The 12568-nt window shown below is 61.7% G+C and overlaps 2 protein-coding genes across 3 annotated transcripts; both read left to right on the plus strand.

The window, feature by feature from the left end:
- Positions 1-5427, plus strand: ATP6V0C (ATPase H+ transporting V0 subunit c). The gene is made up of 3 exons (XM_020897561.2): positions 1-263; positions 4358-4541; positions 4665-5427. Exons 1-3 carry the CDS (start codon positions 185-187, stop codon positions 4867-4869), a joined length of 468 nt encoding a protein of 155 aa, XP_020753220.1. The 5' UTR covers positions 1-184; the 3' UTR covers positions 4870-5427.
- Positions 5428-5581: 154 nt separating this feature from the next.
- On the plus strand, positions 5582-12241 carry AMDHD2 (amidohydrolase domain containing 2). Of its 2 annotated transcripts, XM_070460792.1 has the most exons (12): positions 5582-5720; positions 5798-5934; positions 6015-6154; positions 9460-9514; positions 9691-9903; positions 9981-10069; positions 10146-10290; positions 10369-10476; positions 10634-10702; positions 10816-10927; positions 11504-11605; positions 11999-12087. In XM_070460792.1, exons 1-11 carry the CDS (start codon positions 5638-5640, stop codon positions 11598-11600), a joined length of 1248 nt encoding a protein of 415 aa, XP_070316893.1. In that variant the 5' UTR covers positions 5582-5637; the 3' UTR covers positions 11601-11605; positions 11999-12087. The 2 variants fall into 2 exon arrangements, with proteins under 2 accessions (XP_070316893.1, XP_020753229.2); XM_020897570.2 differs by lacking the exon at positions 10816-10927 and having other exon boundaries at positions 5584-5720; positions 11999-12241.
- Positions 12242-12568: the final 327 nt, after the last annotated feature.

A 12568-nucleotide genomic window follows, 5' to 3' on the forward strand; every position in this document is an offset into this window, starting at 1 on the left:
TGTGACGCGGCCGCGGCCGCCATTTTGTCCTGCGGTGCTGGTATTTAGAGCGCAGCGGCTGACGGGCCGGGTCGCCTTCGCATCCGCCGGACAGCTCACCTCGCGCAGCTCGCTGCTCGCCGCGTCCGGCCCGACCTCGCCCCGGCCTTGGCCTGCTGATCTCGCCCCCTCCCCACCCGCAGACATGTCCGAGGCCAAGAGCGGCCCCGAGTACGCTTCCTTTTTCGCGGTCATGGGCGCCTCAGCCGCCATGGTCTTCAGCGGTGAGCGCCGTGGCAGGAGGGACCCGGGAGACGGGGGACGCGCGGGGCTCGTGCCTGTTGCTCCCCGGGGTTCGGCGTGTGACGTCATTCTGACGTAATTTCGAGCTGTTGGGGGGGGTCCCGGGTCTCACGTGACTGCGGGGGGTGGGGTGTCGGGATCCTGAGGGCTGCAGGGGCCGTCGGGTGTCTGGAGAGCGGGGCTTGCGGACTGGGCCCAGGTGTGGGTCCCAGGGTGTCCCGGACAGCCACCTGCCAGCTGGTCTCGTCGGTGCGGGGGAGGGGCGGCGGCGCCGCTGCCATCTTAGTCCCCGGAGAGGCGGGAGCAGACTGGGGTGGGGGCCCGCGGTCCTGCGCTTGCTCCGCACCCGCCCCCCGCCCATCTTGCTGGCAGGTGTGACATCACGCCTCGGAAAGCTGCCCCCACAAGGGGCCGGCCCTTGGGTGCTCCCCGCGGAGGTCTCGCCCTTGTGGCGGCCTGCCCCCCGCCTCCATGGGGCAGCGGGGGTGGGGGGCGATCAGGTGGGTCTGCACTTAAGCAGGTGCTTCCGGTTAGGGCTTGTCAGTGTTTCCCAACACTAGGCTGTGTGGGTTGGTAGGAAAAGCTGGGTTGAGAGGTTGGTCTTGAGAGCAGGGCAGGGACCCAGAGGTGGGAGTGGAGCCGAGGGGTGGAGGTGGGTCAGACAGGCCGAAGGCGCAGGGTGGATGTCTGGGGAACAGGCCAGCCTCCGCATTGTGTGTGTGGACGCTTTTCTGAATGGGCAAGTTATCGTGGAGCCTCAGCGTTGAGGGGGTTGAGCTTTTTTCCTTGGGAGGAGTCTTCATTTCAGGCCTGAATGAATGAATGACCTTTCTCCCCTTCCCTGAGGCCTGGAATTGGGAGGGGCTGCCTCCGGAATGGAGAAGGGGGCCTTGCAGGGTTCTAGGTGGCCCTCTAGTTTTGAAGTGGGGTCTTAATAGTCCTGGGTGTAAAATTCAGTGAAAATTGGTCTTTCTGGGCGAAGAGCACTTGGGCCCGGCCCGGGATGTGGGATCCAGGGAAGTGAGTCCTGACCACCCTACAGCCCCACCGACTGGTTTGGCCTGGTCTAGTCCAGGCTTCCTTGGGTTCGTCTGGTTTGGGGCTTTGATGACTCGCTCTGCCCCACCCTATCTGGGACTGGAGAGGCTCCCTGTGCAGGTATGTGCAGGGATTGAACTCCAAACAGTCTCTGCTGACTGTAAACACCAGTGGGGTGGGGGCGTGGGGACCTTCCTCTGCCCGGGCCTGCCTGCTGCAGGTCACAAGCCGCTGAGTGGGCACTGCCCTTCCCATCAGGTCGAGTTAGGGGTCATTTGTGGTGGGAGAGATGCCTGTACTTCCCCTTCCACCCTGGGTGCCGCCCACTATTTCCTCACCTTCCAGAGCCGCCTGTGCCCGCTCCTTGCTGCAGGGAGCTGTACCTCCTTTTCCTCCAGTCTCTTGCTGTTTGCTTCCAGAATACCTCCAGGGCCGGTGCCTGGCCACTTGTGGGTTGTGTCTGTCATTGGCCATTCAGCCAATCTCAGTTGAACTCGTGGGTGCCAGACACTGGGGGACATCAGTGAGCAAGACAAGAACATTGCCCACATGGAATGTGAATTCTGGCTTTGTTTCCCCCCAAGCCTTTTTATGTATCCAGCTCCTGGCCTCCTTCCGGGCACCAGGTGCCTCGCTTCCCCCTCTTTCTAGAACTTACTTGGTGCCTTTGAGCGGAGCCCTCACCAGTAGGACTTTGAAAGTTCCTGAGAATAGGGTAGCAGTGGTCCAGGCTCTTGGGGGTTGGGGGCCACCTGCTCTGCTTGGCTTGTACACAGCTCCACCCTTCTCCCTGCCCCATAGGCGGCTTACTGTGGCCATGCAGTCGCCAACTCTTTACACTTGTCCAACTGGGTCAAACTCTGGTTTCATTTCTTTCTTGAGCCCATTTCTCCAGGACTTGTCTTCATCCACCTCCTTGTGCCTGCCTGCAGTTTCCAGGCTTCAGGTGTTGCCAGGATGACGGCAATCTGTGTCTGCTACCCTTGGCTCAGATGCTCCTGGCCTGCCTGGATTGGATGAGGTCCACGCTGGATCCCCGTCTCCCATTCCAGCTTCCCCTTTTTTTCTTACTTTGTGACCCAAGTCTTGTAGATTGTTTCTTTGTCCTGTTCCCGCAGGCCCGTCAGTGGCTTCCTCCCTACTCGTGGACCTGCAGAACCATCTCCTGATTTCTCTCTGTCTTGCACCATCTGGAACCGCTTCCGGCCTGGCCTGTGGAGCTGGTGTCCAGGCCTGCCCAGACCAGGCTGCTTCTCCTTCTGACAGTCTTTCTGTTCCTCCCCCTCGTTCCTCTGGTTGCTCCCCACCCCCAGCCACATTATCTCTGTGCTGCCCTCTGTGGGGATAGGCCCAGCTCACTAGCTGACTCCCCAACTGCAGCCTTGCTGGGCCCACTGCCTGGGATGCTGGCTTCCCTGTAAGGTCTCACCCGGCGCCATGCAGCAGCCTGTGTCCGTGCCCTTGCCCTTGAGTAATGAGCCCCGGCACTGGCCTGCTGTGGTGCTGCGCCTGCAGGAGGCAGCCAAAAAATTCCCTGTTGCTCCAGGAACAGCTTCATAAAGACCAGCACCTGACGGCCCGATGTCCGAGTGCGTGGGGCAGCGGCAACCATGCAGGTCCTTTGCCCTGCCCCTGCTGGCTGTTTCCCTCTGCTCCCTGCCCAGTGTCTCTGCTCCATGTGGTCTGGAATTGTCTTTCTCTTGCCCTATCTTTCTAAGTCCGCCACCTCACTGGCATCCCTCCGATCAGTTAGCTCCTGTATGAAGCCCTTGCCCAGACCTCCCCACTCTCCTGAATGTGTTGCTGTGCTTGGAGGGGCTGTTATCTGCCTCATCAGGCGCAGAGCCCCTCTGGCCTCACCGCTGCTCTGCAGTGAGTGCAGACTAGTCATCTAGCCGCCCAGCTAGGTGAGTCAGGTCCAGAGGAATGTCTGCAGCTGTCCTGGCCCTGCCACCTCTGCCCCAGGTCGGCCCCTGCTCAGCGCAGGAGCAGCCTCGGGGGCAGGCAGCGGTCAGGTGTCCTGTTTGGGCTTTCTCTGGCTTTCCCTTGTGTTTGCAAACGTTTTTCTAGACTTGGAGGACAGGCAGGAGGAGGGGGGTTTCTGGAAGGCAGTCCACCCTGGGAAGAGGAGGAGGGACGATGGCTGGGGAGACGGGAACCCTATAGTGCCTAGACACCCGCTCCCGCCTTACCGGAGAAACTGGGCTGCTTAGAGGTGTCTGCGGAGGCCTTGGGGTCGGCCTGGGTGATGACTTCACAGCCCAGTATCCTTCCTGTTCCTTGTTTTCTTTGATTGCCTCTGTCTGGTTGAGATTCTCCTCGAACTCGAGGGTTCTGGCCTGCTGTGTGCCAGGAGGGCCTTTCCTGATGGAGCTCTTCAACACACCAGCGCTGGGTGCAGCATGTTCCGGGGCCGGAGCTGTCGGGACTGCCGCGTGCCGGCTGGGGAGTGGACGAAGTTCTGGCCTAGAGCGCGAGTTGCCAGGCCAGCTTTCCCTGACCTGCCCTGCAGGGGCTCTGTGTGCTATTTTGATGTGGTCCCAGGGTTGGTGGGCTGACCCTGGCTGGACGTCTCGGCCATTGAGATATGCAGCTTGTGCTTTTCCAGGCCTTTCCTGACTTGGGAACGAGCCTGGAACCCCAGACAGGCGAGAAGCTGCCTGGAATCTGCACTGCTGCTGGGGCCCAGCTACCTGTTTGCCCGTGTGGCAGGGCAGCCTGTCCCAGCGCCCCTTTAGGGGTCTGAGGCTCTGTGGGAGCATGGGATCTGTGTAGCAGGCCTGGGGAGTGCTTGTGAGCCTGGGGTGGGGTTCCACAGGAGCGAAAGAGCCCAGGTAGGCTAGACAGCCAGGAGAGCCTCTGGGGGAGGGACAGAGGAGACGGTGAGTGCTGGCCTGTGGCCGGTCTTTCCAGAGGCCACCTCCGGCTCTCTTGCCCTCGGAGGTGAGAACTTTGCATTGGCCCTGGAATACACCAAAAGCTGCCTGCCGGGTCCTGGCCCCAGGTTCTCTGGGCTCACCTCACTTTCTCCTGCCAGCCCTGGGCGCTGCCTATGGTACAGCCAAGAGCGGCACAGGCATCGCAGCCATGTCTGTCATGCGGCCAGAGATGATCATGAAGTCCATCATCCCGGTGGTCATGGCCGGGATCATCGCCATCTACGGCCTGGTGGTGGCAGTCCTCATTGCCAACTCCCTGAATGACGGCATCAGTCTCTACAGGTGAGGGCCGGCCGGCTCTCCCCTTGCCTGCCTGGGTCGAAGCTGTGGGCGGGGAGGGGCCTTGGGTGGGCTGCTGGTGTCCGGTGGTGGACCGATGTGCCTCCTGTGTCCTCTCCCCCCCAGGAGTTTCCTTCAGCTGGGCGCGGGCCTGAGCGTGGGCCTGAGCGGGCTGGCAGCGGGCTTCGCCATCGGCATTGTGGGGGACGCGGGCGTTCGTGGTACCGCCCAGCAGCCGCGGCTCTTCGTGGGCATGATCCTCATCCTCATCTTCGCGGAGGTGCTTGGCCTCTACGGTCTCATCGTCGCCCTCATCCTCTCCACAAAGTAGCCCTGCGGGCCGCCAGCCACAGAATACGATTGATGTCAAGACCACCCCCTCCTCATTCCACAACAAACAGCCTGACACACACGCACGGGGCAGCCGCCCGCCAGTAGTCGGTCTTGTAAATGCGCAGTGTCCTAGTGCCCACCGTCTGTTGCCCCAGCCTCGCCCCTGCCCGCCCCGCCCCGTGCTGTGGACATCTGGGCCCACCAGTTCCCATCCCGGCCCTGACCAGTGAGGACGCCGGCCTCCGGCCGCCCCCACCCATCTGCCCTAGAGTGCTCTGTGTATAAGGATGAATTAGAGTTGTCATTTTCTCTTCACTGGATGTTTATTTATAAAGATTTGACCTGTTCATACGTCTGTGGAGCAGCTCTCCGTTTCCCAACTCTATAGTAACCTTAGGTAGACTGTTGTTGCGTTGTGCGGTTACCGTTTACCCTGAGACCCGTTGGATGGAACCACCTCCTGCAGCTCTGGCTGCCCTGGGCCGCGGGCCAGTGTGTCGGGCCCGTGGGCCCTGGCGCTGCTCTGTGTCCAATAAAGCTCTCAGATGTGACCGGATTCCTGTGTGTGTGTGGGTCGCTGTCTGGGCCCCGGCGCGGGGGCGGTACGCCGGGAGGGAGGGGCGGAGGGCGGTGCTGAAGCCGCTGCCACGTCACTGCGGGCCAAGCGGGTCACGTGGGCGCGCCGGTCACGTGGCTGCGCCTCCGTCAGCTGAGGGTCACGTGGGCCAGGCCGGAACCCGGCGCCTCCCGCTTGGCTGGGCTCAGGATGCGCGGCGGGCAGGGCGCGGCGCGGGCCCCGGTGATCCAGTTCACCAACTGCCGCATCCTGAGGGGTGGCGCGCTGCTCAGGTGGGCGCGGGTGCGGGGCGGGGGGCGCGGGCGGGCTACGGGCCGGCGACGCGAGCCCCCGCCCGCTCTGTGTGCAGGGAGGACCTCTGGGTGCGCGGGGGCCGCATCTTGGACCCGGAGAAGCTGTTCTTTGAGGAGCGGCGCGTTGCTGACGAGCAGCGGGACTGCGGCGGTTGCATCTTGGCGCCCGGCTTCATCGACGTGCAGATAAACGGTGCGGCCCGGGCCCGCGGGGCGGGGACCCCGAGGGGAAGCTCCGAGCCCTGGGCGACCCCCTCTTTTCTGTGGCCGCAGGTGGGTTTGGCGTTGACTTCTCACAGGCCTCGGAGGACGTGGGTTCGGGGGTTGCCCTGGTGGCCCGGAGGATCCTGTCGCATGGAGTCACCTCTTTCTGCCCCACGTTGGTCACATCACCACTGGAGGTTTATCACAAGGTGAGGTTAGGCTCCCGGCCTCAAAGGAAGGAGGCTCCGTGAGCACCTGGCCTCTTGATTTTCAAATCTTATCTCTTTGGGTCAGCCAGCACCCGGTTGGCATTCGAGCCTGGCCTCACCTGCTGGCCGCCTTCCCCCGGGCCTGGGCCCCTCTCCCGGTCTTTCTCATCCAGGTGGCCCTCTGGCTGGTCTGCCATTGCGTCGGTGCCCGCGGGCTTCCGCGTTCCGAGCCTCAGCACCTTCACCTGCCACACAGCCCTCCCCAGCCTGCACGCCGGCCGCCTCCAGGCACCAGAAACCCGCCTCCGCTCAGTCGTGTGTGTCCGTCCCTTGCCCCAGGGACTTTCAGATTGCCACATCCTAGCTGCTCATCCCCCAAAGCGGTCCGTAGCAGGCAGCTCCTGGGAACAGCTTTCATAAAGGAGCCCCATTGTCCACCCCAGGCTTCCTCTGCTGCTCTGGTCCACACCCCCTAATCTTCACTTCTTTAAGTTTTGGGATTTAGTTGTCCAAGGTCCATTGTTCCTTTAAGAAGTTTCACTCTGTACCCAGGTTTTCTGGTTTTGCTCTTTATCACATTGTATTATTCCGTCTTGTCTTGTTCTGTATATTGTTCTGTTTCTCTGAACTGTTGCAGGCATACATCATGCCTGTTTATTTGGTACTAAACTTTTTCAAACGCTTGTGGTAACACGAATAGCACAGAGTTCTTGAGTTCTCAAAGTTAATCAGGTTATCCTTTCTTCTACCTTTTAGGTCCCAGTTCTGTAGTTTTCCTCCAGAACAGGGTCCAGCCCAGGATCCCAGGTTGCCTATCTGGTACCGGGTCCCCATCTGGGGTGTGCACAGACTCACAGCCAGGGCTGGGGGAGGTTGGCCACACTCCCTGGGTTCAGTCCCAGCCTGCTGACTTCATCTGTCAGCTGAGCAACACGGGACATTCATTTCTTGTTTCCTAGTCTCATTTTCGTCAAAACTTAAACAAGGTTTAAGGTGTGAAGAACAACAGTGGAATCCATCTATTAGTGTTGTGTGCTCAGCACTACACTCGGTTCATATTAAGCCTCTGGTAGATGTCAGCTGCGCACATCTTTCTGGAAATTTCCCTCGACTCTCTCATCACAGAGTCCGGTGTCGAAAACCAAGCTGAGTTTCCTGCTGCAAACTGGCCCCAGTTCTGTGTTTTCTCGCTTAGTCATCAGGCCGTGATCTTCCTGCTCGGGACCTGGGAACAAATCCACTCTCTTGCTCCCTTATTTTTTGTCCTCATCTCTCTGGTCCCCATCAGGGGGTGTTTAGTGGCTGTTATCCAATCTCCCACCGCTGTCCCAGCCCTGCTCCTGCCTGGGTGTTTTCCGCGGGTGCCTGGCTCTGCACATCACCCACCCCTCTCCAGCTCCCCTGCAGCAGCCCAGGCAGCTCTCTCCTTTGCCCCCCAGGTGTTCTGCCCGGAAGGCCTTTGCTTTGCTCTGTCGGCCCCAGTAGTGGGCGCCTGCAGCTTCTTTACAGCATCTTCAAGGATCCTGACCTTAGGGAAGGAGTTTCCGGCCAGTAGGGCTTCCATCTTAACGTTTTCTTCCCAGCACTGGTCACCCCTCAGAAATGCCTTGGGAGGTAGATAGTAAACTGATTTGTGGAGGAAATTGAGGGGGGCTTTGAATATGAAAATGTTAATACAAGGTGATTGCCGTAGAAGCTACAGGACCGTTCACTTGCAGGCCCCCACGCGCTGCTCCTGCTGTTCGGCCCGCCTTCTTCCAGGGCCTGTTCACAGTGGGTGGAACTGGATTGCTAGTTGGTCAGAAGTTCTTCAGGTCCACTGAGGCCACCTGCTCTTTCTCTGGGGTCTCCTCCTCCCGCCTTGCCCTTTCCTGCCTTTCCAGGAGGAGGGTCAGAGTGCCTTGTCCTCCACTTCAGCCCCACTGCCTGCTGAGTTAACATCAGGCACCTCAGGGTGACAGCCAGGCTCTCTGTACCTTGCCCTTTCTGCTGCCTTCCTGCTTCGCACGTGCCTCATTCCCTTCGCTCCAAGACTGTCTGTTCTGTCAGTCTTTCTCTTTTAAAAAACTTTTCTGGGAAAACTCAGCCATTATCTCTTTTTCTTATTTTCACTCTTTAACTCTGTAGTGAATTTATGTGTATCACTTGGCTCGTTAGGAAAAACTTCAGCCCTTTGCTCCCACCAGTTCCCTCCAAGAGAGGGTCACTTTCCACTCAGCTAACCTGTGGAACTTGTCTCCATATCTCTAAAAGTTGTACCGATACTCCTGTTTTTTGGTTTACGGTAGTGTAAACGGGCTGGAAAAGATTCACGTTAGCTTCTCGGCAGCCCCCGGCCCTGTCTCACGTCCTTCTAGCCCACACCCTCCCCAGAGTCTCCCATGGTTCTGATTCACTCAGTTATCAAGACATGCAAGTCATTTTCTCATCTGTCAGCTCTGTTTTCCTTGGAATTCACCTTCTTTGTTTGCTTAGATTTTTGATCTGCTGACTCAGCCCCACAGTTTCAGCCCAGTGTCTCCCTCTGGGTTCAGAATTTTGGGGTTCCGCATAGGTTCCATCTGTCCTGTCTTCCTGTGGGAGCTTTAGCACCCTGCTCTCGCTGCGCTGGCTGCCCACGCCCGCCTGGACACCAGTGAGGCGTCCGACTCAGCCTGCCTATTTCCTGTTGTCTTTGTCCCACTGAACTTAAGCCTCTTAAAAATCCCTGTCCTTCTCCATGTTGAAGTGGGGTGTGGGCTGGGACTCCTGCCTGCTTTGTCCACCTCTGAGATGTGTCACCTGAGCGCCTGTCACACAAAGGTGACTTGGCCCCTGGTGTTCAGACCCGGGCACAGTGTGGCCGCACCCTTGGTGCCTGAGCTCTCCGGCCACTCAGCGCTGCCTTGGCGCCTCGCTCTGCCTGGATGGCGTGCACGCCTCCTGCCTCAGCCCCACTTCCTGGGCCTGCAGCTTGGCAACGTCAGGCTGGTAGCCCTGGCTGGGTCCAGGCCCTTGGTGTGCGGTCCGCTGCATCCTGGCTGCTGTCTGACGGGGCCACCTTGAGTACCCTGCTGCCTCGCTCCTGCCCCCTGCCTGGGCGCTGTCTCCATGCCTCTGGGTCATCTCGGGCAGGCCAGTCCTGAGTCCCCAGGTCATTTCTGGATTGCTGTGCTTCCTGTGGTTGAGGCCTTCAACCATCTTCTAACACCTGAGGGCAGGCCAGCAGGGGCTGGGCTCTGAACTCCGGCCTCTAACCTTGGTTGGGCTGTGACCTCTGGGTGCTGGGCCGTGGGGGCAGGGCTTTAACAGCTGGTTCCCCCCAGGTCCTTCCTCAGATCCCCGTGAAGAGTGGTGGTCCCCATGGGGCAGGGGTCCTCGGTGAGTGGCTCGCCCCTCTCCCCGCCCCTACCCTGGGAGGCTCCTTGGGGACCTGTTGGCAGCCCCTCGCCTTCCAGATGCCCGACCAGGGAGGGAGGGCAGGCAGGCAAGAGGGGCCAGGGTGGGGGCTGCAGGGCGGGGGGCCTGCTAGAACCAGCCCCTCCCCTCCCCCCCAGGGGTGCACCTGGAGGGCCCGTTCATCAGCCGGGAGAAGCGGGGCGCGCACCCGGAGGCCCACCTGCGCTCCTTTGAGGCCGACGCTTTCCAGGACCTGCTGGCCACCTACGGGGGCCTGGACAATGTCCGCATCGTGACGCTGGCCCCCGAGCTGGGCCACAGCCACGAGGTGATCCGGGCACTGACGGCCCTTGGCATCTGTGTGTCCTTAGGTAAGGGAGGGGGGCGTCCTTGCCTCAGGGGGTCTGCCCCAGCTCCCAGAGCTGAATCTGAGTTTGGGTCCCCGCAGGGCACTCGGTGGCTGACCTGGGGACGGCAGAGGAAGCTGTGCAGAGTGGGGCCACCTTCATCACCCACCTCTTCAATGCCATGCTGCCTGTGAGTCCCGGGCCTGCTCTGGAGGAGGGGGGCGGGGCCCTGCTGTCACTCACTGCCCCCTCCTGCCCCCACCCAGTTCCACCACCGTGACCCGGGCATCGTGGGGCTCCTGACCAGCGATCGGCTGCCCGCAGGCCGCCATATTTTCTATGGGATGATTGCTGATGGCATACACACCAACCCAGCCGCCCTGCGCATTGCCCACCGGGCCCATCCCAAGGGTGAGTGGCAGAGCAGGACGGGGCGGGAATGGGCGGGAAGACCCGGTGGGGCAGGTCCTGAGGCCCCTCCCCCTGCAGGGCTGGTGCTGGTCACTGATGCTGTCCCTGCACTGGGCTTGGGCAACGGCCGACACACGCTGGGGCAGCAGGAGGTGGAGGTGGACGGGCTGACAGCCTATGTGGCAGGTAAGTGACCCCGTCCCCAGCACTGCCAGCCAGACACTCGGCATGCTGGTGGGACGTGAGAACCCGGGTGTTCGCTGCTGATTCCCGGGAGTGGCCTGGGCACCTGGTGTCCTTTCCCCGCTTCCTGCCCCCAGAACCTGCCCTCTCTGCTCTCAAGGCACCAGCACGCTGAGCGGCAGCATCGCCCCAATGGATACCTGCGTGCGGCACTTCCTGCAGGCCACAGGTCAGTGAGGCTGGGGGTGTTGCCACGTGTGTGCCCCGCGGTGGGGCAGAGGCTGCCTCTGGGAGAGGCTGGAGGCAGGGACCACCAAGGCCTGTGTCTGGTGGGGTCCCCAGGAATGTGGCCACGGTCCCGCCTGCATGAGGTTCGGTCAGAAGGAGAGGGCGGCGCGAACCAGCAGAGGGCCGGAACGCAGAGCGACTGGCCCTGGAGCCACAGCACCCAAGGGTGGGGCCTGTGAGACTGTGGCTGCAGGGCTGGGGGCTGGGGGCTGTGCTCCAGGGTTGGCATGTTATGAGGGGGAGGGGTGGGTGTCTGGCAGAGGCCGTGGTGGGCCAGGCCCTGCGAGGCTGTATGCAGTGCCTTGGGGCTGGGGTGTCAGGCTGCGGGGAGCACTGTGGTCCAGGATGCTAGTTGGAGGAGCAGGGAGACAGGTTTAGGAGGCAGATGACAGCTTGGGGAGTGAAGCAGGGGCTGGAGAGAATTGGGGTACCAGCAGCATCCCCAGGTTGGGGGGGAGGGGGTTTTGAAGTTCCAGGGCTGGGGGGCACCCCGCTGGGGACCCTCTTCACACCATGCCCCACCCCAGCCCTGCAGGGACCCCACTCACAAAACACTTGGGGCCCAGATGCCTTCAGCCCCTCCCCTTGGCTTCCAGAGAGAGCACCCTTCCTGGAAGCAGGACCCCGGGTGTCCGGAGGCCACCCAGGACTCAGTCTGCCCCTCCCCCCCACCCCCACCCCGTCGAGTGGCAGAGCCAGCTGGGGGTCGGGGCTGGTCACCACCACCCGTGTCCCCAAACAGGCTGCAGTGTGGAGTGTGCTCTGGAGGCCGCGTCCCTGCACCCAGCACAGCTGCTGGGGCTGGAGAAGCGCAAGGGGACCCTGGACTTCGGGGCTGACGCAGGTCAGGGCGCAACAGGGGGTGGCCCGGGGGTTCCCAGGAGGCCTGGGACAGGGCCAGGGTGGGGGCAGGTGGGCCAGAGGCAGGCGCTTCCCCATTCCCAGGGGCTTTGCCTGGCCAGGGCCTTGGTCCGTCCCCCTTCCCCCTCGGGCAGGCCAGGACTTCTGGCTTCCGAGATGGGCCTGGCAAGGGTGTGTGGGAACACTGTTGGCTGCCCTCTGCTGCCAGGAGCCTTGCTCCCGGGGCCTCAGTTGGTCTGTGATGGGCCAGGGTGTCCCGTGGAAATCGTGTTCTGGGCCTCGGTTTCCCCTGCCCACCCCCCCCCCCCCCCAGCCTCGTGGTGGGGCAGCGGCGACCCTGCCTCTGCCCCCTTCTCACCACCCCACTCTGACCCAGACTTCGTGGTGCTCGACGACTCTCTTCACGTCCGGGCCACCTACATCTCGGGCGAGCTGGTATGGCAGGCGGAGGAGGCCAGGCCGTGACCCAGGACCACCGTTGGAGGGGATGCCCAGCCCCAGCTGGACACTGTCGGCTGCGCATCGGGGAGCTGGTCTCCAGAGAGCGAAGGGAGCCCCAGCCCAGGTGGAGGCCTCGGCCCGGAGGCGGCGGCTTGGATAAATGTGTGCCCCGTAGGGATGCGCCTGGTCTCTTGAATTTTGCTTCACAGTGGGACTTTGTTCCACCCTCACCCCGTGGCCCTTCGGTGGGGGCGGGTGGGTATCTGTCCCTTAGGGTTGGGAGTGGCCGCTGCACCCTGCCTGTGGGATTCTGGGGCTCAGTGGAGGCAGCGGGACTCCTCTTTGTTAGACAGATGTGTTGGAGGCCTCAGGCCCACAGGCAGATGGGCCGGTTGCAAAGGGGTGAAGAGCTGGAGGAAGGGGCTTAGGGAGCAAGTGTGAGGGTTGAGAAGTTTGCCTGTGGTGCTGAGGGAAAGGGAGCTACATCTTGGAATGTTCAAGAAAG

This window comes from Odocoileus virginianus, chromosome 33 (assembly GCF_023699985.2).
Source record: "Odocoileus virginianus isolate 20LAN1187 ecotype Illinois chromosome 33, Ovbor_1.2, whole genome shotgun sequence".
NCBI classification, from domain to species: domain Eukaryota; kingdom Metazoa; phylum Chordata; class Mammalia; order Artiodactyla; family Cervidae; genus Odocoileus; species Odocoileus virginianus.